Below are 27,336 nucleotides of genomic sequence, written 5' to 3' on the forward strand. Positions count from 1 at the left end.
TCTGCTTCTTTAGTTTATTGAGCTGACAAAAGATTCAATTCAACCACTTTATGACTGTACAAACCATCCATCCACTCATGCTATTATGGCAATATTTATATACACATTGGTCACTCGCTTGGAAGTACCTGCAATATTTATAGGCACAGCTCTTCTTTCCAAACTTAAAAAATGTGAAAGAAAATTGTTTTAAAAAGAATTGTTTCTAACTCTGTTTCCTTCTCTTCCTGTTTCTCTCTTTTTCTGAAATTATGAAGATCAGCAGAGTTCTTTCCGAAGGAAGACAATCATTAGAACTGCCTTAACACAAAATACAGTGTCTTCATAGAAAGTACTGAAAGGAAAACATTTTCCTTGAAGGCCTAATGTTTAGAGAGGTTTCAGGTGTTTAGTGTCGTGATGTTTTGTGTTTACTGCTTCCAATTAAGTGTTTAGTGTGTGGTGTGTAGTGTGTGATGCTTAGTGTTCAGTGTTTCACACGTAGTAAATCAGATTTAGTGTGTGGCATGTATGATGTGATGTTTAATGAGTGGTGTTTATTCTATAGTGTTTAGCAAGTGGTGTTTAATGTGTGCTGCTTGGTGTTTGAAGTTTATGTTAGGTGTTTAGTGAGGATTTTGGTGCTGAGTGTGTTGTATCTAGTGTTCAATGTTTAGTACGTAGTACTTGAGGATGATTGTTTAGCGTGGTGTTTAAGGTGATATGCTTAGGGTTTGGTGCTTAGTATTTAGTGTTTAGTGTATGGCATTTCATTAACCTCAAAATCTTTGATCATGTTTGGCCTATGTATTTGTGACAAGTGATTAGAGACGTCTACTCCAAAATCAACCTCAGTCAAGTGATTCAAGCACTGTATGGAAATCAATCCATACAGTTTACTAGAATGACAAAACCACAAACTTCTTCAGGACAATACTTGGGGTGCATTAATGCTATCTCCTCTTTCTAATGCTTTTCAACATCTTCCTTGGAAAACATCATGCAGTGTACACTACATGATTTTGTAAACGCCACTTTCCTTGGAAGATGGTTCCTTCACAACCCATGTTTTGCTGATGATACCAGCTTAATGCAAGGCAGTTAAGTAGAAATCCAGGAACTTACCACTACACAGGGCAGACATTCAGGTGCATATGGAATGGAAAACCAATATCATGCTGAAGGACATCAGCTTGAAAAAGTGGCTATTTTTAAATACCCTGGATTCACTTTGAGCAAACCACAACTTAATAAAGGAGATAAAAGCAAGAGTTGGTTTGATCTCCATCAGTTTTTCAACAAAACTCGAACTGTACAAGTCCTTAGTGCCATAAAATATTTCTGTGTCGGTGTGAAAGCAGGGCACTTACTACCAATATGGAATGTAGAATTTAGGTGTTCCAGGACAAATTCTTCAGAAGGATCAAATGTTTCTCGTATACAGAGCTTTGACAGGCAGCAGGTCACCAGATATACTGTCAGGTAAGAAATACCTATTGTTAGAGTGAAATGCTAAAGGCTTGCCTACCAAAGGTAAATGATGATGATGATAATGAATAATTAGTGTGTGGGGTATATTTTTTAGTGTCTGTTGTATTTAGTGCTTGGTGTTTAGTGAGTGGTGTTTAGTTTTTTAGTATTTTGTGTTAGGAAGTTTTAGTGTGTTGTGTTCAATGAGATATTTGGTGTTAAGTGTTCAATCACAGTGAGAGTTCTTAGTATATCTTCGGTTGTTCTGTCCACCAGAAAATGAAGTAAACTGCAAACAGAAAACAGACGATCAGCAATTACTTGATAGCCATTTAAATACAATCTCATAATTTCATGCACACACACTCACAGACAGAGGCATACACACACACACACACACACATGTATGCACCTGTACAACTTTTTTTATTATTTCATGAAGAGTAAACGTTATACATGATTGGGAGATTTAATGAACCAATTGCTGGTTCAAGGATTAGGAAGCACATGGTGTTGGGAAAGGCATCCAGCTATAGAAACATTGCCAGATCAGACTGGGCCTGGTGCAGCCTTCTGGCTTCCCAGACCCCAGTTGCACCGTCCAATCCATGCCAGCATGGAAAGCAGATGCTAAACGATGATGATGATGATGATGAAGTGTGAAAAATGAGCCGCTCGTGTATCCGACTTTTGTTAGTTTGGCTGACACTGCAACTTCAGCAAATATATTTCATGTTGATAGCTGAATGCAATGTACAAGCCTTGACATTTGATAAGAGGTGAGCTTATGACATGAGATGAAAAGTGGGTCTTCACAGCAGATGGGAAGTGGGACAACAACCTACATATGACAGTGACACATGGCCGATTGTTAAGCTGTTTCTAAACATAATACAATTCCAGTCTGACTTAATGCTTGCTTCTGAGTGCATCTCGTTAGATTTGGAGACAAATTATGACCAGATTATATTATGAGGCTTCAAGAACAGAATTATTTAAAGCCTTTAGCATTTAAACTGGCCATATCCAGCCTAAATATTCTACTTGTTTCATGTTCGAACTAGCCATATCTGGCCTTTCACACCTATCTTACTATGTCATTTTAAAAATATGCAATCACATCATCAAAATCTTGAAGCTATGAGATGATGCAGGATTAATTCAAAATTAATTCAAAATACCAGGGTTGGTATGAAAAGGGTTAAACAATATTAAGCATGTACGGAGGGAAAGGGTTCCACAGAAAGGGTTCGAACTAGCCATATCTGGCCTTTCACGCCTCTCTTACTATGTCATTTTAAAAATATGCAATCACATCATCAAAATCTTGAAGCTATGAGATGATGCATGATTAATTCAAAACAATCTGAATAAATAAACATTACATGTGACAGAGTACTATGAATACTAAGGGGTTATAGTAAATTTCCCCTTGTTTATGATGTGTATAGGCATGGAATTATGACAGTCATACTCAGGTGGGTTGGTATGAAAAGGGTTAAACAATATTAAGCATGTACTGAGGCAAAGGGTTCCACAGAAAGTTTTTTTTTTATCAGGGCTGAATTAACTATAGTGCTAATGGTAAATTAGAGCAGATTTTTTTTAATTGAGTAGAATAGAGTGCTGGAAATTTGCATGTTTTCCTCTGTGTTTAGCTGCAAGTGAATAATTTTGTTTACATTGCTAATGATCGTGGCTGCTGCCAGCCTCCCCTGGCACCTGTGCTGGTGGCACGTAAAAAGCACCCACAACACTCTTGGAGTGGTTGGCGTTAGGAAGGGCATCCAGCTGTAGAAACACTGCCAGATCAGACTGGAGCTTAGTGCAGCCTCCATGGCTTACCAGACCCCAGTAGAACCGTCCAACCCGTGCTAGCATGGAAAACGGACGTTAAACGATGATGATGATGATGATTGCTCCCTATTATTTTTATTCAACTGACTTTTATGTGACTCTTCTTTTGTAACCTGTCCCAATAATCTCCTTTTATCTCCTGCCATTGAGCAACGAAAGAACTTATTATTCCCAATTCAGGTACCACTGGCAATCCCCAGCCTGCATCCACCCTGTATCCCTACCCAATTAAAGACATTTCCTACACCCCACCCACCATTCCCCCACACTTTTGCAAACCTCTGTCCACTCCTGGTTTCTCTGTACCCATCCACTTCTATTCACCTTGTACCAATTGATGCTTTCATCACCACTTTCACAGCTACTACCGATTCATGTTTAACTCCCTCCTAAATCTGAGTAGCCATGTAGCTCCCTCACAACAAGAACCTGCTCTGCCTCACCCATTTCTTTCATAGCTTAACTCACAACTGCTATCATAAAACCCTTCCTCTTTGTGTCTCGTAGGTTTGCAAGCTGCATGGTGATCTCACTAATGCCAGTGGCATGAGAAAAGCACCCTGTATACACACTGTAAAGTGGTTGGCATTAGGAAGGGTATCAGGCTGTAGAAAGCATGCAAAAGCAGACACTGGAGCACAATGCAGTCCTTGGACCCATTGGGTCCTTGTCAAATTATCCAACCTTGGACAATAAAAAAAAATGGACAATAAATGATGATGATGATGATAATGGAAATTGTTGAGAATCAGAAAGACAAATGCCTTAGAGTATGTTGTTTCAGAGTTCAAATTCGACTGAATTCGACATTATATTTTATACTCAAATGTGTGTGAGTTAGTGTTTGATAAAAGTTTTTTTTAAATATATCAGTCATACGTCTGTTTACAAACTTCCATTCTTAAAGCTTAAATAGTGCCAATGTAAGAAATTCTATTTATTCGAAGACCTGACAAATGAAGTGAGTTCATGGCTCGCGGGACGGCCTGCTGTGCTAACCTTGGATCGTAGAGTGACCCGCTGTTCTTGAGGAGACCTATTGAGTCAAGTATATCATCATCATCATCGTCGTCGTTTAGTGTCCGCTTTCCATGCTAGCATGGGTTGGACGGTTCAACTGGGGTCTGGGAAACCAGAAGGCTGCACCAGGCCCAGTCTGATCTGGCAATGTTTCTATGGCTGGATGCCCTTCCTCACGCCAACCACTCCAAGAGTGTAGTGGGTGCTTTTTACGTGCCACCAGACAAGGCTGGCAAACGGCCACGATTGGATGGTGCTTTTACGTGCCACCGGCGAGGCTGGCAACGGCCACGAACGGATGGTGCTTTTTACGTGCCACCGGCACGAGGCCAGTGGGGGCGGCGCTGGCAATGGCCACATTCGGATCAAAATAAAAATTCAAATGGAAATTGTAGTTAAGACACCCATGCTGGTGACACGTAATAAGCACCATCCGAACTTGGCAGATGCCAGCACCGCCTGACTGGCGTCCGTGTCAGTGGCACGTAAAAGCACCAACCGATTGTGGTCGTTTGCCAGCCTCTCCTGGCCCCTGTGCCGGCGGCACATAAAAAGCACCCACTACACTCACAGAGTGGTTGACGTTAGGAAGGGCATCCAGCTGTAGAAACACTGCCAAATCAGACTGGAGCTCTGGTGCAGCCTCCTGGCTTACCAGACCCCGGTCGAACTGTCCAACCCATGCTAGCATGGAAAACGGACGTTAAACGATGATGATGATACAGTGGTACCTTGACTTACAGGTGTCCCAACTAATAAGTTTTTTGAGATACAAGTCATCTCTCAGCCAATTTTTTTTGTTTTGAGTTGTGAGCTGAAATACTTGTTATGAGCTAGCTTCAGATAGCCTGCTGCTAATTGGCATAGCAAATGCCACAGTGAACGATGTAACATCTGTTCTGTCTCCCATATCTCACTCGACAGCTAGACAGACATGCAATGTTAGCAAGTGCAAAGATCGTTAGTGGATCGTTAGCTAGACGGGTAATAAAACGTTTACTTAGGCACTGTAGGCTACAGAAGCACCAGTGTTGTGCTTGCAGTTATTTTGCAAAACTTCATTTTTCTAACCATGGGTCTGAAGAAAGAGTGCGAAGGACAGTGCGGAGAAGAAGTGAATGATGTGAATTGAATTGAAGAAAGAAATTATCAAAAAACATGACCAAGGTGTGCGTATAGTTGACTTGGTGAAGCAGTGTGAGCATAGCACTTCTAGGATCTGCACCATACTGAAACAGAAGGAGTCAATAAAGGCTATAACAGCAGCCAAGGGTATTAAAATAATTTCTAAACAGTGGACATCTATTGTCGGTGGCACATAAAATCACCCACTACACTCTCGGAGTGGTTGGCGTTAGGAAGGGCATCCAGCTGTAGAAACACTGCCAGATCTGACTGGCCTGGTGCAGCCTTCGGGCTTGCCAGACCCCAGTTGAACCGTCCAACCCATGCTAGCATGGAAAGCGGACGTTAAACGATGATGATGATGATGATGGAGAAGCTGCTGATAGTGTGGTAAAATGTCTTGTTTTCATAGGTTTTGAATTAAAATATTCCACCAAACCCTAGTCACAATTTATGTTCCAAACACTAGCTTAATGATAACTAAGTTGTTTTACTAAATTCTTTGTTATATTTAAAATAATTGGAAGAAACACAGAGCATCTCGAAATAAATACAGTAACAAAAGGGTTAAACTCTTAAATCAAGGCACCACTGTATAAAGGTTTGTGTAACATGTTCATTCCTTCACACAACTTCTGAAACTGTGTTTGTATAGTTCAGGCTTTGCATGTTTGTGTGTGTGTGTGTATTTGTGTATGCAAGACATGTTGCCTAAGTACATTGGGCTTAACTATATTAAGTACACTGGAAAAGCCAATTTCAACATATAATGCACTTTTGGGAGCCAAGTTCAATTAACACATTACTGATGTTTTAGCAGTGTTCTATTTCATTGCTGTACTATTCTATAGAGTATATGGAGATACTGTATGTGATACATTTAGAGACAGGGTGCTTAAATATGTGTAGTTGTTAAAATCTGATACACTGGGTTAGCTAAACTATGATACAGTCTGTGATGAAGAATAATGTGTTTGGGCATTCATGTGTATATGTGGCTGCTGGCATCATCATCATCATCATCATCATCAACAGCAATTATGACATCAATACCATCGTCACTAAGTATGAGTGTATAAGTGCATGTGTATGTGTGTGTATGTATGCATGCTTGCATGTATGTGCAAGCACACATATATTTTTGAATTACATAGTGTTTAATAAAAAAGGAAAATGAGTTGCAGGGTAATGCCATACGTTTATAGTAAATATTTTTGTCAGTGTGTGTGTGTGTGTGTGTGTGTGTGGAGAGAAACTGAGAGTGCAGGAAAACTTAAAGTGCAACAGGAATTGCACTTTAAGGTGCAATCATGGCCGTGTTGCTGTAAAGCTCACTTCCCAACCATGTCATCTGGAATTCAGTCCCACTGCGTGGCACCTTGGGTAAGTGCTTTCCACTACAGCCCTGAGCTAACCAAAGCCTTATCAGTGGATTTCATTTGGTTGATAGAAACAAAAAGAAGCCCATTATGTGGGTATGTGTAGTACACATACACACATATATATATATAAATACATGCACACACATATATATATATACATACATGCATACATACATGTATAGCTCACTCTGTAGGGTGGTTGGTGTTAGGAAGGGCAACCAGCTGTGAAAACCATGCCAAAACAGACACAGAAATATGGTGTAGACTTCTGCCTGGCCACTTCCTGTCAAACTGTCCAACCCATGCCAGCATGAAAGAAGGGCATTAAATGATGTTGATGATATATATATATATATATAGTAGAGTTAGAGGTTGGAATAACCATCTAAGGGATAAAAATACCCGTTATACTACCGGTGTAATAACCTGTGTTAACTCTGGACATACCTATGCAAGCATATTATGCTCATAGGTTACAGGTAATGACAAAGATAAACATGAGTTTATCAGGCATCAAATTTACAGTGAACAGAAAATGGAGAAATATTGATAAACAACAATTGACTAACATCAATTGATGCAGATGTGGAGGGCAAACTTGAGAGCATGGATCAGCAGGCCTTCTGGCTTCCCAGACCCCAGTCAAATGGTCCAACCCATGCCAGCATGGAAAATGGACGTTAAATGATGATGATGATGGTGGTGATGATGATATAGATAAATGCATACATATATATAGAGAGAGAATTTACAAAAAAACAAAAGACGAAGACAGGAGTGTAAACAACAAACAGATGTATTAGTTTAACGCTCGGGAAGTGAGAAAATCTTTTACATTTTGAGCCTACGCTCTTCGAGAGGATGGAACACACAAATAAAGAGGGAGAGAAAATAGAAAAGGCTTAGTGGCTAGCGATCTACCATGGCAAATGCCAGACAGAGGGGTCACACAAGAGAGCTAGGAAGAGGGGAGATAATAAAGTAATGGTGATCTCAAAATGAAGGTGCACATTCATGTGTATGTGAGAGCGTGTATGTGCATGTGGAAGGGGGATGGTGACCTTGACGTGTGCATGTGTAGGTGTGTGGATGATGGTGTAGGTGCTGGGAAGTGGTCAGTGCTAGTGTGTGCGGAGTGGTGTGATGTGGTGTGGTATGGTGGTGTGTAGTGTGTTAGTGTTGAGAGTGGTGGAAGCAAGGGTGGGTCTAAAGGATGGGTGGGGTTGGAGTGTGTTGAATATGAAACGCATTTTATTTTGGAAAAGAATTATCATCATCATCATCATCATCGTTTAACGTCCGCTTTCCATGCTAGCATGGGTTGGACGAATGACTGAGGGCTGGCGAACCAGGTGGCTGCACCAGGCTTCAATCTTGATCTGGCAGAGTTTCTACAGCTGGATGCCCTTCCTAATACCAACCACTCCGAGAGTGTAGTGGGTGCTTTTACATGCCACTGGCACGAGGGCCAGTCAGGCGGCACTAGCAACGACCTCGCTCGAATCTTTTTACACATGCCACCTGCACAGGTGCCAGTAAGGCGATGCTGGTAACGATCACACTCGAATGGTGTCTTTTACATGCCACCAGCACGGAGGCCAGTTGGCTGCTCTGGCAATGATCACGCTCGGATGGTGCTCTCGGCACCCTACTAGCACGGGGCTTGTGTGCCAGTAAGGCAATGCTGGTAACGATCACACTCAAATGGTGTCTTTTACGTGCCACTGGCATTGAGACCAGATAGCCGCTCTGGCAATTATATTTGTGTATAATGTATAGGGAAGGTATTAACAGTGAGAAAGTCACTACAGATATTATAAGTCCACTGCATCTTATAGCAGAAACAACTGTAACCTAATGCAGTTCATAACAAGATTGTGTTTTCCTTTGTCATTTTTTTTAAGTGTGTGCATGTGTGTATATATATATATATATATATATTATATATATATATAAACATATACATACATGCATGCATATATAAATAAACAGCAACAGCTAGATAATGCTTCATTCACTACAGCTGTTTCCAATGAGTTTTTTTTTATTGATTTCGTCATGCGAAAAAATCCTATTACCATCAGGTGAATATAAACGAATTACACGTTTCAAACATTCCAAAAGTCGTTTTCCTTTGCATTACATAACATCTCTATTAATCAATAAAATCCTCGTTGGAAACAGCTGTAGCGAATGAGCCATTATCCATCTGTTGTTACAGATTATTCACCTTACCTTGAACCTGTTATTAGTGTGGATCTGGTGTCTATTAAGTGCACCGTGTATTTTTCCTAAATACAGCCTTGAGACTCATAATATACGCAGTCAGGTGCAGTTAATCATATACACGACTGGAATAATAATCTGTCTGTACTTTGGTTTGTGGGTTTTTGTTCCTATGATTTTGTAATCTACACGATTCCCTTCGTTTGACTAGACCAGGGACTTTACCATTTAAGTACCTGATTCACTAGGATCTTGAACTCTAATATGCATATATATATGTGAGTGTGTGTGTATATATATATCTAAGTTTATATATATCTAAGTTCATATATATATATATATATATATGTATATATATATATACTCTTTTACTTGTTTCAGTCATTGGACTGTGGCCATGCTGGAGCACTGCCTTTTTTCAGTTGAGCAAATTGACCCTAGGACTTATTCTTTGTAAGCCTAGTACTTATGCTATCGGTCTCTTTTGCTGAACCGCTAAGTTACGGGGATGTAAACATACCAGCATCGGTTGTCAAGCGATGTTGGGGGGACAATCACAGACATACAAACATACACACACACACACACATATATATATACATATATACGATGGGATTTTTCAGTTTCTGTCTATCAAATCCACTCACAAGGCTTCCGTCGGCCTGAGGCTATAGTAGAAGACACTTGCTCAAAGTCCCATGCAGTGGGACTGAACCTGGAACCATGTAGTTGGTAAGCAAGCTACTTACCACACAGCCACTCTTCCTCCTCATCTTCATCGTTTAACGTCGGTTTTCCATGCTAGCATGGGTTGGACAGTTCAACTGGGGTCTGGGAAGCCAGGAGGCTGCACCAGGCCCAGTCTGATCTGGCAGTGTTTCTACAGCTAGATGCCCTTCCTAACGCCAACCAACCACTCTGTGAGTGTAGTGAGTGCTTTTTACATGCCACCGGCACAGGAGCCAGAGAAAGCTGGCAAACGGCCACGATCGGTCGGTGCTTTTACATGTCACCAACACGGACGCCAGTCGGGCGGTGCTGGCATCTGCCATGTTTGGACGGTGCTTTTAATGTGTCACCAGCATGCCTTCGTGTTAATTGCGCATAGGTGTAGTAATATTAGTAGTATAGTAGTAATAGAAGCATTACTGTGATAGCATAATGACCATAAAGCTACAAAAGTGTTAATGAAGCAGGTGCTTCTGTGATGGTACTACTTATGCAAACCTTCATATACACTGAATACCAAGATGATTATAATAATGATAGGTAGAGGAATGATAATGATGATGGCTGAAGGTAGTCAGTTTGATGTATTCTGGGAGAAAATAAAAGCTGCTGCTCTCCCCCTACAAGCAGAATAGCTAAAGGAAATTTTACAAGGTGCAGGAGTGGCTGTGTGGTAAGTAGCTTGCTTACCAACCACATGGTTATGGGTTCAGTCCCACTGCGTGGCATCTTGGGCAAGTGTCTTCTGCTATAGCCCCGGGCCGACCAATGCCTTGTGAGTGGATTTGGTAGACGGAAACTGAAAGAAGCCTGTCGTATATATGTGTATATATATATATATATATATATATATGTATGTGTGTGTGTTTGTCCCTCTAGCATTGCTTGACAACTGATGCTGGTGTGTTTACGTCCCTGTCACTTAGCGGTTCGGTAAAAGAGACCGATAGAATAAGTACTGGGCTTACAAAGAATAAGTCCCGGGGTTGATTTGCTTGACTGAAGGCAGTGCTCCAGCATCGCCACAGTCAAATGTACTGAAACAAGTAAAAGAGTAAGGTGGAACAAGACAGTTTTAGAGCCCTGGGAATATAGGGAGGTGGGATGTCTTTTAAATATTCGAGGGAGCTGTGAGATTTTTTATTTCTGAGGGAAGAGCCTTCAGATATTCATAGGCCCCTACTTAGCTCTCTGGCTCCTGGAACTAAAGTACTGGCTGAATTCCACTTGTAGAGGCCCTGCTTACAAGAAGGTGTGTGTGAGGTTAGCTTCTTTCTTAATATTGACACTAACCATCACAAAAACACTTACCCCTGCTGATCAGTGGAAGTTCTGAAATTTGGAATAACTCAAACGGAACTCCACACTTACTGATTGATGAAAATCTTGTTACAAAGTTCAAATAATTTTCAGTAGAAAAATGAATAAAACAATTGCAGCGTGGAAGGTGTTTGTAAGCCATTTAAGAAACACACAAAAGCTGTTCGATTCACTTCAACATTTAAGTTTAATTTGTCAAAATATTTTCGTCGCTTTGAGACCGCGACCTGTTCACTGACAAAAATCCGTGCTGCATCTCGGATTTTTGTCAGTGAACAGGTCACGGTCTCAAAGCGACAAAAATATTTTGACAAATTAAACTTAAATGTTGAAGTGAATCTAATGGGTTTTGTGTGTTTCTTAAATGGCTTATAAACACCTAACACGCTGCAATTGTTTTCGTTCCAGCACACGATCTCAGATCAAATCACTTGCTATGCAAGTACATCTCCGTAATGAATACAACCAAAGAAGAAAAGCCATACCAAAATCATACATTTACCAGTGTTTCCTAGAAATTTCACCTGAAAGACCAGGTAAAGAAGTTAATAACAGTAAGCAGTGATGTCTCATCTGAAACAAGCTAAGTTAGGCTACCTTAGAAAGCAGTGATATCTCACCTGAGACAAGCTAAGTTAGGTTATTGTAGTAAGTAGTGATGTCTTACCTGAAACAAAGTAGATTAAATAATCATAAAAAAAAGTGATGGTCCACCTGAGACAAGCTACTTTAGGTAATCATAGAAAGTAGTAACGTCTCACCTGAGACTAAGTTCTTCTAACGAAGCCTGAATACATGGCTGCCTATAGAGAAGATGAATAAGGTTAATTGAACATTTGTATGAAATAGTGACAGGTATATGTGCGGGTGTGTGTGTGAGACAGAGAGAAAGAAAATATACATGTGTGTGAAATTCAATATGGCCACAGATTCATCATCATTTAGCATCTGCTTTCCATGCTGGCATGGGTTGGATGGTTTGACTGGAACTGGTAAGCCAGAGAGCTGCACCAGGCTCCAATTGTCTGTTTTGGTTTGATTTCTATGGCTGGATACCCTTCCTAATGCCAACCACTCCATAAAGAATACTGGTTGTATTTTACATCTTAACCTTCCTCTGATACTGTCACAGTTTTTATGTGTCCCTAGCTCACTCTGGGTTCACCTTACGGAGTTTCTACCTACACATTTTCTGCATATCAAGGAGAGCTATCTCCCTGAAGGGATTTGTGATTTGTCTGTTTTCCTTCTTACTAGAATTTTGTTCTTTGCTAAATTAACTCTAAGGCCCTTTGATTGCAGACTTTGCTGTCACACCTGAAATTTCTTCGCTAGTTCTGGTTGTGATTCAGCTACAAGAACAAGGTCATCAGCATAGAGAAGCTCCTAAGAGCATCCTGTCAAATTCTTCTGTTACAGCCTGGAGGTCTATGATGAACAAGAGTGGGCTAAGAATTGATCCTTGGTGAATTCCTACCTGTATACTGAATCCATTGCTATACTTGTTGCCAGATTTCGCCTTACTGACAGCATCCCTGTACATGGCTTGTACAGCTCTTGCCAACCACTCATCCATCCCTAGCTTCTGCACTGACCACCAGATGAGGGAGCTCAAGCTCATAATAGTGATGTGTATGTGTGAGTGAAGGCGTGTACGTCAATGTGAAACTGTGTGCACAATAAGATATGTATACGTGTACATGTAACTGTGGATGAGAAATATGTGTAACGGTGTGAGAGCTGTGTACCACTACCACCCCACACAACATTGTCTACGTCCACTGATTATACCATATCACACCCCCATCTGTCCACACCCTCACTGACTATACTGCACTACACTATTGCCTTAATGTCTATTACACCTACTACACTATCCTATGCTACACCATCAGCTGTCCAGTATCCTACAACCAGCCCACCAGCTCACATATACATCATTGTCATTCATGACCACTGTCTCAATGATTAGGCTATGCTTCAACCTATTTCTTTACTGCCCACAAGGGGCTACACACAGAGGGGACAAACAAGGACAGACATAGGTATTAAGTCGATTGCATCGACCCCAGTGCGTAACTGGTATTTAATTTATCGACCCTGAAAGGATGAAAGGCAAAGTTGACCTCGGCGGAATTTGAACTCACAACGTAATGGCAGACAAAATACCGCTAAGCATTTCGCCCGACGTGCTAATGTTTCTGCCAGCTCGCCTTCAACCATTTCTCATAACCCCACGCTCGTGTAATACAGAGTCCTATTGCTTAATTGCTTCAGATTGACGACTGAATATGTCAGATAACACAAAAGGACTACTTAGTTGTACTACGAGAAGAAAGCAAGCATATCTATGTAGAGAGTTCCAATAGACTTGAGATCATCTACTTACCTGGCCTCCCAGTTCTCGGTTGTAAAACCTGCGCTCAATAACCTGCAACGAAACAGAAATAACATTAAATTAAGACAAGCTGGCTCCCTTAAACATGAGCAAATTCATAAACCACATCAAAGTGTCTGTTGACTAAGTGATTTCATTAAATGTCTGTAATAAAAAAAAACACCAAAAAACCCACATAGCTGATAAGGAATAGAAGTAGTTGAAGCACATTTTGAAATCATACTGTTTCTCATGGACAGTGGATATAGAATGTATATAGAGGCCGTGGAGGAATGAAGTGACTGTGGATGTGTAATATTAAACTATATGAGAGACAGATCATAAATGGGCCGGGTGAGTGGCTAGTCAGTGAAGAGATCAACTAATGTATAGTGTAGAGATGACTGTGCTGGTATGGAAATGTGAACAGAGGATAAGTGTTGGGTGAGGATGTATTATGGACTCTCAGAAGAGGATGCCTAGGAAAAAGAGGAAGTTTAAGAAAGATATATGGAAGATGGAAGGGCATCCAGTTGTAGAAACCATACCAAATCATACTAAGTATGGAGCAATCACAAAGTCCTGGTCACTTGTGTGGCTGTGTTCTCTTTTGTTGTTTCGGCTGTTTTTCAAAAATGATAGATAAATAACATACAAGCCCTTGTTTTAACCAGTTTTATAAATAGGATGAACCAGCTATCAATAACAACAACAGCAACATGACATGCATAACAATATTAACAAGAGGATCCCTTCAGGTAGATGGCTCTGCTCGATCTGTAGAAAAGGGGTAGGTAGAAACTCCATAAGATGCAGCTGGTGTAAGCTATGGACATATAAGAGGTGCAGCAATATCAGGGGAAGGTTAACAGGGAAAATAACTTTTGTGTGTGGAAGATGCACAGGTACAATAAACACCAAAAATGCACAGAAAAGACTCCATCAACTGTGAGGGGGAAGCCAGAGGTAGTAGATGGCTTCAATAGATGAGACTAACTTCCAGTAGTTAACCATACCTCACCTGCATCTATGAGGGTTTATACAGGTTATTAGCATTACCTTCTCTCTCTCAGACTAACTAATTAACTCTTTCGTTACCAACCCGGCCAAAACCGGCCTTGGCTCTGTAGTACGAATGTCTTGTTTTCATAAGTTTTGATTTAAAATCTTTCACCAAACCTTAGTCACAATTTATGTTCCTAACACTAGCTCAATGATAACTTAGCTATTTTACTAAATTCTTTGTTATATTTAAAATTAATTGGATGAAACACAGAACATCTCAAAATAAATAGAGTAATGAAAGGGTTAAAACAATAAAGTGGAAAATGCCTTTTTACAGTTTTAACCCTTTAGCGTTCAGATTAATTTGTCAACAGTAACCCTTATTTATTCACATTTAAAAAAATTTATCTGATATTACTTTGTACCTTCAAAATAGGAAAGATGCAATTGCTTATTTTTAGAATGACATTGCAGGGTAGGTGTGAGATGCATGTTCTGGCCAGTTTGAGCATAAAATGTGTAGAATATTTGGGCCGGATACAGCCGGTTTAAACACTAAAGGGTTAAACCCTCCCACTCGCATTAACATAGACAGTTGTACCCTGTTACAAAGTTTGTGCTTATAATTGGATACCAGTTGCGAACATTAACCACTCAGCTGTAAATTAGGAGATGTACCTGATATTAGTGGGGCAGACTGAGGCAAGCAGTATTACACAGTAAGATGACCTGAATGGCCTTAGTAGCATTTAAACGTCTTAGGTTGACCTTTTGGTGGTCAGACATCCTCTTTTCTGAATATCACCCATTGAACTGTGGTATGAAACTTAATGAGAGGAGTAACTGAGGAATGTAGAGTGATGTTGCTGAGATGCCTGGTCAAAATACAAGTAGGAAGAGGGGTTAAGTGTATAATAATACCTTATCAAAAAATTTGGCCACCTTTACTGCATTGGTAGATCCAGGAGCCAGGAATTTCTTTTGTTTACAATCCTGCAATAGAAACATGGATTTGCTCATTAGTGTGAGCTAACGAATACATTTAGTGCCTGGGATAATAAGTTGATTTAAGTCAACTGACCAATATACTTAACCTCTAGCATTTTCATCTTGAATAGTTGTTCTCCACAACCACAACACATCAATTTTCCTTTAATCCTTAGGTTTCATTCAATCCTAGCTTTGAATCGTAGTATTCAGAGCAATTTAGGTAATACTGACTATATCTTTGCCAAAAAATTGTGTTCTGAAAGTTCTAAGATGAACTATTCATAAGGACAGTGTTTTGGGTAAGTTTAGGAGAGCAATTTGCATTCTGTTTGGAATATGGTTCCATATTGGAAATGCTGCTCTATTTTCTCTTTTTCAGGCAGAGGATAGCAACTTTTAGCACTTGTGTCAACTTTGTCCATCCCCCAAACTGTCCAATTCCATTATCCTCTCCAAGTCCAAGTTCCTAGCCATAAACTATCTTGGAGTAACAATCCAAGATACAAAAAAAAAATCACATTTGAGAAAATGTTCACTTTTTCACCAGACTGTAGTAAATGAATGAAGACCTCATGTTCAAGAGAAGCCATATTCGTAAATTACTGGCTGGCAGAGAAATCTGACTTGAAAATTATAGGTTGACAATACTTGGGACAAGATAAATTCACAATTAAAGCAACCAACAAAGTAAGTGATAAGCCAATATTTGATTAAGCATGTCAAGCATAGAGTTCATTAGCATCAAACACAACATAAAGTAAAAGGCATAAAGTACAAATTACAGCTCTTTAGTGGTCACAAAATGGTAACAGAAGACCAGTAGCATCATGTACACCAAAATGCAAAACATACAACACTTAAGCCTTCTGACTTCACTATATTTAGTGTAATACAGCAAGAGAAGTCACCCATAACTAACTTAAAACTGCAAACAAAATAAAGAAGCTAACTTTATACATGAAAGTCAATAAAAAATTCATGCAATTTAGAAATTTGTCAACAACGAAAATTCATAAGTTGGCAATGCAAAAACTTGATGTTATTCAAAGCTCACATGATAAATACAACTAGGAGGCAAGCCATCATCAAACTTAGCTCTCTGTATTCACTACCATACAACACTTCTGAAACAGTCATTCCTGTCTCTACAGGTCCTCTACCAACATCATACAACTAACACATACACCATATAGTCCTGCCAGCCACTACTACTCTATAACATCACGTTCATCATCATCATCATTGTTTAACATCCGCTTTCCATGCTAGCATGAGTTGGACGAATGACTGAGGACTGGCGAATCAGATGGCTGCACGAGGCTCCAATCTTGATCTGGCAGAGTTTCTACAGCTGGATGCCCTTCCTAATGCTAACCACTCCAAGAGTGTAGTGGGTGCTTTTTATGTGCCACTGGCAATGACCTCGCTCAAATTTTTTACACATGCCACCGGCACAGGTGCCTGTAAGGCAACGTTAGTAATGATCCCGCTCGAATGGTGCCCTTTTATGTGCCACCGGCATGGAAGCCAGTTGGCTGCTCTGGCACCAATCACGCTTGGATGGTGCTCTTGGCACCCTACTAGCACGGGCACAAGTGCCAGTAAGGCGACGCTGGTAATGATCACACTTTAATGGTGCCCTTCTATGTGCCACTGGCATGGAAACCGGTTAGCTGCTCTGTCAACGATCACACTCATATAGTGCTCTTTGCATCCCGCTAGCACGGATGCCAGTCATCGAATTACATATTCCATAGTCTCTTCAAGTACACTGTATACTCTTTCTTGTTTGCCTTCATCATACCACTGACACATACATTACACCAACAGTATCACAATCCACTGAAATGCTCCTTTATTTATAACCCTATTTTTCTTTGTCTTACTGGCACTCGAGCCCCGTGCTAGTAGGGTATTAAGAGCACCATCCGAGTGTGATCGTTGCCAGAGCGGCTATCTGGCCTCCATGCCGGTGGCATAAGACACCATTTGAGCATGATCGTTACCAGCATTGCCTTACTGGCACCTGTGCTGGTGGCATATGTAAAAGATTCGAGCGAGGTCGTTGCCAGTACCGCCTGACTGGCACCCGTGCCGGTGGCATGTAAACGCACCCACTACATTCTTGGAGTGGTTGGCGTTAGGAAGGGCATCAAGCTGTAGAAACTCTGCCAGATCAAGATTGGAGCCTGGTGCAGCCATCTGGCTCACCAGCCCTGTCAAATCGTCCAACCCATGCTAGCATGGAAAGCGGACGTTAAACGATGATGATGATGATGATACAGAGTTGCTGAAGCATGGAATAAACTGCCTGCATCAGTTGTTGACTGCCATGACACTGCATCCTTTAAGGCCCTCATGCTTTCCGAAATCCGCCGAAACTACACCTGATTATATATACACTTTAGATGAGTTGTAGTGCACCTGAGCACTGTACACAATTATTATTATTATTATTATTATTATTATAATGATCTGTGTTATACCTATCAAACATATTAATCACCAAACAGATACAATCCATCAGTCACTAACCGTGAGAAATAAATCCCAGATAATATTGACTTACTAAGTTTATTTCACCTGCACCGCATTCCTCAGCAACTGTTGAGCGTTTGGAGAGAAAATTGTCTCGCAGACTTTGTGCTAGATCAACTTTGGTTCCTACTACCATTATTGGTATCTGGTTACCAGCAAATTGTTCAGGATCAAAATCACATCTAGAAAAGAAAACAATCATTACTTGACTAAAAGCAAATAGATCTGATAAAGATATAAAGATGATAGGAGGGCAGAAGATTTTGGACAATTATACAATATTTAATCAATAAAATATCAATTTCTAAGATAGGTACAATCCTGCAAATCCTAATGGGAAAGAATGGTTGATTAGATCAATCTCAGTTCTTGACCAGTAATTGTTTTTAATCATCAATCAAGGAATAAGATGGTTGACCAACTAAATTCTTATTTCTGAAATTAATATATAATTAATACCTGGACACATGTACTTATGAAACAAAGTCACAAGGTTGGCCTTATGAATTACAAGTACGAGATATATATATATATGTAGAGAGGCCGTTCGCCAGCCTCGTCTGACACCTGTGTCGGTGGCACATAAAAAACACCATCCAAGCGTGGTCGTTCGCCAGCCTCGTCTGACACCTGTGTCGGTGGCACATAAAAAGCACCCACTACACTCACGGAGTGGTTGGCGTTAGGAAGGGCATCCAGCTGTAGAAACACTGCCAGATCTGACTGGCCTGGTGCAGCCTTCGGGCTTCCCAGACCCCAGTTGAACCGCATGGAAAGCAGACGTTAAACGATGATGATGATGATGATGATGATAGAGAGAGAGAGAGAGAGAAATCAATCAATATAGTGGACTGTAAATTTATTTATCAACAGAAAATATGAAAAGCAAAGGTGACATCATAATCATCATCATCATTGTTTAACGTCCGCTTTCCATGCTAGCATGGGTTGGACGATTTGATTGAGGTCTGGCGAACCAGATGGCTGCACCAGGCTTCAGTCTTGATCTGGCAGAGTTTCTACAGTTGGATGCCTTTCCTAATACCAACCACTCCGAGAGTGTAGTGGGTGCATTTTACGTGACACTGGCACAACGTAACTCAGATTGTAGAGGGCTGGAATGTACACAAAAGGACATTTTATCTGCAACTTTTGCTATAATACATCAATAATATTAAGTGAGACTTGTGATTTTGACAGACTAAATCATACATATGATTGATTGATTCTAGTTTCAGCTTATGAGCTGTGCCCATGCTGGGGCACCGCCATATACATAATGTTGATGATGATGATGATGATGATGACCCCAAAAAAGTGACCTTAGTAATGAGAGTGAATGGCTGAAGCAGAAACAGAATGGATTTGGAAATCCCTGCTTACTCATTGTATTCTCTGCTGTTTCCTTTACTGGTTCCTTTGTTTAAAACTTCTGTCAACCATTTCCTTAAGTTCTGGTGAGATTTCCGATTTGTCAAGTCGTGAACAAGAATAATTCCTGGAAAGAATGGAAAAAAGGACTGACAACTCAATTTATGAAACAAAAGGATGAGTTCATCCTCTCTCCCCTTTTTCTCTCCCTGCCTCTCTCTCTCTCTCTCTCTCTCTCTCTCTGTACACTGATTATGTTTTAGTTTCATATTACTCTTTTACTTGTTTCAGTCATTTGAATGCGGCCATGCTGGAGCACCGCCTTTAGTCGAGCAAATCGACCCCGGGACTTATTCTTTGTAAGCCCAGTACTTATTCTATTGGTCTCTTTTTGCCGAACTGCTAAGTGACAGGGGACATAAACACACCAGCATTGGTTGTCAAGCGATGTTGGGGGACAAACACAGACACACAAACATACATATATATATATGTACATAATACATATATACGATGGGCTTCTTTTAGTTTCCGTCTACCAAATCCACTCACAAGGCATTGGTCGGCCCGGGGCTATAGCAGAAGACACTTGCCCAAGATGCCATGCAGTGGGACTGAACCCGGAACCATGCAGTTGGTAAGCAAGCTACTTACCACGCAGCCACTCCTTCGACAAAGTTTTACAAATCAATGGAGCAGTGTGTAAGTGAACACTGTACTGTCTGTTCATATCAAACCTCATTGTATTAGAAAAAGGAGAAAAGGACAACCGAAAGAGAGACCAACACTAATTTATAAAGAAGTACCGTAAATCCTCGAGTATAATCTGCATTTTTTTCCCAAAATTTATAGGTCAAAATCCCTAGTGCATACTATATACGAAGTTAAAAATGAAAATTATTTTCTAAGCAATGTTCGAGTCTTTATTTGCTGTCCGGCAATGTTTATTCAAACGCATTTTGTGATGTCGGGCGCGAAAATACCTTAAGCTAAGCCTGAAAGCAATGAAGTCATAAAAGAATCATCCATAACTTGCAGTAAACAACATTTATTAAACGTTATTACTGTTATTTCTTTATTTTCTGCAAACAAAATGCACAAAAAAGCTACACGTTTGCATTATGTTATATATACAATAATAATAAAGGACGTTACTGTATACATTTAAAAAAACCCAGGACGTTATATAGACCTCCTTGACTCAAGTTAGAGAAGGGGTGCGTAGCCCCCTAAAAATCCTTTGCGTATTATACTCAAGGGCGGACTATACTTGAGGATTTACGGTAATATATAATGTATCTAAGGGAAATAAGTCAGATAAGGCAAATGGTATGGATTGAGATGAGTCAAACATGGATGGGGATGCTGAATGATGTGTACAGTATAAAGTTTTGAATGAGATGAAATTTTCAAGAACTAGCATTTAATTTACTCAAGTAAAATATGACCTTGAATATATTGTGATACCCATTTTTCCTTCTATTTACTCTTTTACTTGTTTCAGTCATTTGACTGCGGCCATGCTGGAGCACCGCCTTTAGTCGACCAAATCGACCCCGGGACTTATTCTTTTGTAAGCCCAGTACTTATTATTCTATCGGTCTCTTTTGCCGAACCGCTAAGTGACGGGGACGTAAACACACCAGCATTGGTTGTCAAGCAATGCTAGGGGGACAAACACAGACACACAAACATATACACACACATACATACATATATATATATATACGACAGGCTTCTTTCAGTTTCTGTCTACCAAATCCACTCACAAGGCATTGGTCGGCCCGAGGCTATAGCAGAAGACACTTGCCCAAGATGCCACGCAGTGGGACTGAACCCGGAACCATGTGGTTGGTTAGCAAGCTACTTACCACACAGCCACTCCTGCACCTATTTGCACACATTTTGTAGCTAAATATCAGCAGTATATTTCATACGCTTATCTATCTTTATTGCAATCAAATATAAGGATCTATAAACATTTTGTGGCCATAAACTGAGGGGTCACCCGTAAACAGAGATGGATAACAAAACCGTTCCCTCATTTAGTGTCCACCCATAATTATGACCCTAGTATCGATCTTTTCTATTGCGTTTCAATCTGTTTCTTAAACGAAATTGACACCGCCGGAAGTTGTTGTTGAACTTGTTGGCAAACAACAGCAGTAATTGTATTCACCTCAATAGACGTCATTGATTGGTTGAAATTGCCGAAATAGGAGAAATTAAACAAGAAATAGCTTACAAACTACAGAATTTTCTCAAGAAAGCCAAGAGAAAAAGATGTTTTATGTGACACATTCTACCAGTATAAAACTGTTTAGTTACAAGAAATTATTTAAAAAATCTGCCGGTCAAAGTTAAAAGATCGAAATATAATATTAACTCATAATTTTGACCTGGAAGTTTTGTTTTAAATTCCTCGCATTATGAATTATTCAATCATGGTGAGTGAAGGGTGAGGTCAATTTTGTAAAGCGGGGAGTGGATATGAATTATTAGAATAGCAAAATTTCATTGAATTAAACTTCATCACACACACATTTAACAAACAGAATATAATTACTACACACACACACACACATACATGTGTGAATAAATTTATATATATATATATATATATATACTCTTTTACTCTTTTACTTGTTTCAGTCATATGACTGCAGCCATGCTGGAGCACCACCTTTAGTCGAGCAAATCGACCCCGGGACTTATTCTTTGTAAGCCCAGTACTTATTCTATCGGTCTTTTTGCCGAACCGCTAAGTGACGGGGACGTAAATACACCAGCATTTACTACACACACACACACACACATATATATACATATATACATACGGCGTGCTAACGTTTCTGCCAGCTCGCCGCCTTAGAGCTGAACAAATACAATTATAAGTTAACCAATCACTAAACAACAACACGACATCAACTACACCATTACCCATATAAGGCATGCCACTAATTATAATAATGGTTTACACACAAATGAACACATATATAAATATTCATATTCATGCATAAATATTCAGAAAACGCATTCAGCAATATGCTAATATATGTTAAAAAGGTGAGTGAAATTTTGACCTACCATGAATAGGGTTGTAAAAAATGTATCTGCTATTCTTGTGCTGTGTAGCGCCACCAATGTCCCACAATTCAACAAAGTATGTGCGTTCATCAGCAGTTCCTGCTTTGTATTCATGTAACTGTGTGGTTGTTGTCCCATGTGTGAAGATAGAAAGATAGAAATAGTCAAAGAATTACTAACACAAAGGATGCCATAACATAGAAAACAAGACTTAAATATGGGAAGACGATTCATGGAAAGCTGGCAGAATCGTTAGCACATCGGACAAAAATGCTTAGTGGTATTTCTTGTCTTTTGACATTCTGGGTTCAAATCATGCTAAGGTTAATTTTTCCTTTCGTCTCTTAGGGGTTGGTAAAATAAAGTGCCAGTCAAGTACTAGAATCACAGGAATCAACTTGAGTCATCATCATCATCGTTTAGCGTCCGCTTTCCATGCTAGCATGGGTTGGATGAATGACTGAGGGCTGGTGAACCAGATGGTTGCACCAGGCTTCAATCTTGATCTGGCAGAGTTTCTACAGCTGGATGCTTTTCCTAACGCCAACCACTCCGAGAGTGTAGTGGGTGCTTTTACGTGCCACCAGCACGGGGCCAGTCAGGCGGTACTGGCAACGACCTCGCTCGAATCTTTTACACATGCCACCGGCACAGGTGCCAGTAAGGCGATGCTGGTAACGATCACGCTCGAATGGTGACTTTTACGTGCCACCGGCATGGAAGCCAGTTAGCCGCTCTGGCAACAATTACGCTCGGATGGTGCTCTTTGCACCCCGCTAGCACAGACGCCAGTCATCCTTCCTCAAAATTGCTGGCCTTCAACCCTGCAACATATTGGCATCCTGTTCAGAGGAATGTTGTGATCTTGGTTACTTGTATGCTAGGGTAATTGGCTTTACAAGTCCTAGGACTCAAGAAAAAGAAATAAAAAAGAAAATTGGAAGAACCATGTCTGCCATCTGTATTCAGTTTATTACCTCTCTATTTTCTTTTCCATCATTTGCTATCTATCTATCTACTTATTTTGCTAGGTACGTAGGGAGACCCACCCACCCGCCCGGCCGTCCGTCCGTCCGTCCGTCCATCCATCCATCCATCCATCCATCCATCTGGCCACCTGTCTGTCCATCCATGATGTTATTGCATGTCTTGTGCACTCATACTTTTCATAAGTTCCTTTTATCCAATGTTCATGTTTTCATGCAAGTACAGGTGTGGATGGGGAATTAATCATGGCTTGTGGCAAAGTCTTATGGTTGGATACTCTTCCTATTGCCAGCCTTTACCTATTTTTTTTAGTAACAGATTCTTTGTTTCAAAAGATCTTTGACAGAACAGAGCAGCTGGTTGCAATGTCAACAAGGAAATGTAAACCTCATTTTCAATTCACTCTATGATAAATGTGGAAAATCAATAGTTAAGACACCCGTGCCAGTAACACGTTAAAAGCACCGTCCAAACGTGGCAGATGCCAGTGCCACCTGACTGGCATCTGTGTCGGTAACACGTAAAAGCACCATCCAATCATGGCCGTTTGCCAGCTTCCTCTGGCCCCTGTGTCGGTGGCACATAAAAACCACCCATTACACTCACGGAGTGGTTGGTGTTAGGAAGAGCATCCAGCTGTAGAAACACTGCCAGATAAAACTGGAGCCTGGTGCCGTCTCCTGGCTTCCCAGACCCCGGTCGAACCGTCCAACCCATGCTAGCATGGAAAATGGACGTTACACGATGATGATGATGAAACACACACACACACACATGAGATTCCTGCAGTTACCATCTATCAAATTCCTCAGAAGGTATTGGCTGGCTTGGAGCTATAGCAGAAGGCATATACTCAACCTGTCACACAGTGGGAGTAAACCAAGACCATACAATCAAGAAGCTAACTTCTCAACCATACACCCATTCCTGGGTACATATTATAAAGTCCCCACATGTTCCTTTTCTAAATACTGAGCATGGTTATCTCCCACAAGGCAACAGAGTCTTGAGTTCTTTCTTATTAAATACTTTCAACAGCGAGATTTACATTTAAGGTATCATGATTTTAGACTCTGCCTTCTTGTTTGAAAAACTTTCTTTAATTCTTTACCAGATTCAGTCATGGGGATTAGGGTATTGGTATAATGCCATTGTAAGCAAGTGTTGATGTATGGATACTTACAGCAACCTCTACAGAACAACCAATTGTGTAGGCTGGGTTATTTGTTGCTTCACCATGGCAGAGAAGCTGTACAAGTGATGTTTTACCAACGCCTGAAAAATATAACTGTATGCATAAATATTTATAATACAGATATGGACACACACACACACATGTATAGATAGATAGATAGATAGATAGATAGATAGATAGATAGATAGATAGATAGATAGATAGATAGATAGATAGATAGAGAGAGAGAGATACATAGGTAGATACACAGATAGATACACACATACATATATGTCATCACCATTTAATATCTGTCTTCAATACTGGCATGGATTGGACAGTTTGACATGATCTGATGAGCCAGAGGATAGCACTGGGTTGTAATGTTTGCTGGATGCCCTTCTTAATGCCAAACACTTTACAGGGTTTGCCTGGTGTGTTTTTTTGCAGTATTGGTACAGTATGTGCATACATGGTTACATACTCTTTTACTTGTTTCAGTCATTTGACTGTGGCCATGCTGGAGCACCGCCTTTAGTCAAGCAAATTGACCCTAGGACTTATTCTTTGTAAGCCTAGCACTTATTCTATCGGGCTCTCTTGCCGAACTGCTAAGTGACGGGGACCTAAATACACCAGCATCGGTTGTCAAGCAATGCTAGGGGGACAAATACAGACACACACACACACATATATATACATATACATATATACGACAGGCTTCTTTCAGTTTCCGTCTACCAAATCCACTCACAAGGCTTTGGTCGGCCTGAGGCTATAGAAGAAGACACTTGCCCAAGGTGCCCCGCAGTGGGACTGAACCCGGAACCATGGGGTTGGTAAGCAAGCTACTTACCGCACAGCCACACCTGTATGCATTTGTCTACAATCATATAATATAAATGCAAACAGCCACACTAGAAATGGGCCAAGCAACCCCCAATAAATATTTCCTCAATCGGGAAGGGGCATGCTGGAATTAGACCTGTATGGAATGATAATTAGGTGTGGTGTAGAAGAGGGCAGGAGGAAAGTGTTTGGAGGATGTGGGGTGCTAGAAAGTTCTGGAAAGCAAATTTACTTGGTTTGATGTGGAAGCATCATTATTGTTTATGGTTCAGCCAAGCATGATAATGGCCAAGTGAACAGTTGTCAGATTCATGTCACGCCATTTTTAAAAAAAAACTCTTTCATGGTTGATTTGGTGTTGGTATTATTTGATTTCTTTTAGGAAATTTCAAGCTGTTTTGTGGAGGTTAAGCATCATCATCGTTTAACATCATCATGGGAAGCAGACATTAAACGATGATGCTTAACCTCCCCAAAACAGCTTAAAATTTCCTAAAAGAAGTCAAATAATACCAACACCAAATCAACCATGAAAGAGTTTTTTTAAAAGAAATGGTGTGACATGAATCTGACAACTGTTCACTTGGCCATTATCGTGCTTGGCTGAACCATAAACAATAATGATGCTTCCACATCAAACCAAGTAAATTTGCTTTCCAGAACTTTGTGAAAGAAAGTTTACAACAGAGTGGACCCTGCGAATCATACAGGGGAAACGGATTAAGTTTAACACCCCAAAACAGGTACGATCCATCGCACGGGCTTTTTTTACACAGTTTCCGCCAACCAAATCTCAATCACAAGCCTTCGATCAACTCGCATCGATACAAATAATAATAAACATGCTGAAGATACCGCACACTGGAATCGAACTTGAAACTTCGTTGTTGTGAAGCGAACTATTAATCACAGAAGTTCGTGGATGAAACAGCTACGTTACTGTTAGGTGTTATAAGAATGAAATTATTTGTATACAGTGCTCAGGTGCACGTTTAATACACGAATTGATTACATTCTCACTCTTGCCAGTCGCTTTATATGAATCGATGCTGCGTGTGTGTGTGTGTATACTGAAGAATACCTTCTTAATTAATGCGCTAATTGGTGACACTACCCGTATACTGGTTACCATTAAAAACACGTTTACTGTTAATTAAACAATCGCAGTATTTCTATCCCCCTTGCGTATGGCAAGCTCCGCTATATTCAGTACAAGTGTGAAAATATTACCGTATACATAAATCAAATACGTGATATTAAAGGAAAGTTACGAAAACACCACAAAACCTCAAACGTGGACAAAGCAGTGAAGTTAATTAACTTCGTAAATCAATGTTTGCCATTCAACAAAGCAGACAGATGATATAATAATAACAATAATGGTAATCATAGTAATAATAAATATAATTATGGTTATAGTAAATTATTTCTTTAAAGCATATCTGTAGTAAACGATCGAAACTTTACCTGAGTCTCCCGTCACAAGAATCCGGACTTTGTCAATCGCAGCCATTTCTCACAAGCAAACATCTGTTCAATTAAAGAGCAATTTACTGCTTAGAGTTATCTCCCTTACATTACCTTTACGTCTTCTCGAAAGTTACGTCTTGTTTGTCCAGCTTGCTAGAAATGGCAGTCAAATCTCCGTCAAACAAGAGCGCCTTCATCTTAAAATAATAATGAAATTATTGTATACAGTGCTCGGGTGCACCACATCTCGTTGTTTGAACTGCAAGAGAAATGGTAGTCGAATCGCACTCAGACCACATGATGACGGTGCTACTTGAGAACAGTGGTCCCAGTGCGCGCACTCGTGTACTCGTGCATCCGCGCTAGCTAGTCGTGACTAG

General features: G+C 40.3%; 2 protein-coding genes across 5 annotated transcripts in view; one reads left to right on the forward strand and one right to left on the reverse strand.

The window, feature by feature from the left end:
* LOC115224207 (rab-like protein 3) lies at positions 1–27,072 on the reverse strand. Of its 3 annotated transcripts, none has more exons than XR_004997958.1 (9): positions 26,954–27,072; positions 24,647–24,738; positions 22,477–22,594; positions 19,402–19,516; positions 18,050–18,200; positions 15,412–15,483; positions 13,498–13,539; positions 11,776–11,911; positions 1–1,738 (listed from the first exon to the last, which is right to left on the reverse strand). XR_004997958.1 is itself a non-coding variant. In XM_029794990.2 (9 exons), exons 1-8 carry the CDS (start codon positions 26,997–26,999, stop codon positions 11,876–11,878), a joined length of 672 nt encoding a protein of 223 aa, XP_029650850.1. In that variant the 5' UTR covers positions 27,000–27,072; the 3' UTR covers positions 1–1,738; positions 11,870–11,875. The 3 variants fall into 3 exon arrangements, 2 of the variants coding, with proteins under 2 accessions (XP_029650850.1, XP_029650841.1); XM_029794990.2 differs by having other exon boundaries at positions 11,870–11,911; XM_029794981.2 differs by lacking the exon at positions 11,776–11,911.
* The window catches only part of LOC115224191 (chitotriosidase-1), a 192,298-nt gene that overhangs the window by 108,883 nt on the left and 56,079 nt on the right, over positions 1–27,336 (forward strand). The window lies entirely within an intron of this gene.

This window comes from Octopus sinensis, linkage group LG2 (genome assembly GCF_006345805.1).
Source record: "Octopus sinensis linkage group LG2, ASM634580v1, whole genome shotgun sequence".
In the NCBI taxonomy this organism is placed as follows: Eukaryota; Metazoa; Mollusca; class Cephalopoda; order Octopoda; family Octopodidae; genus Octopus; species Octopus sinensis.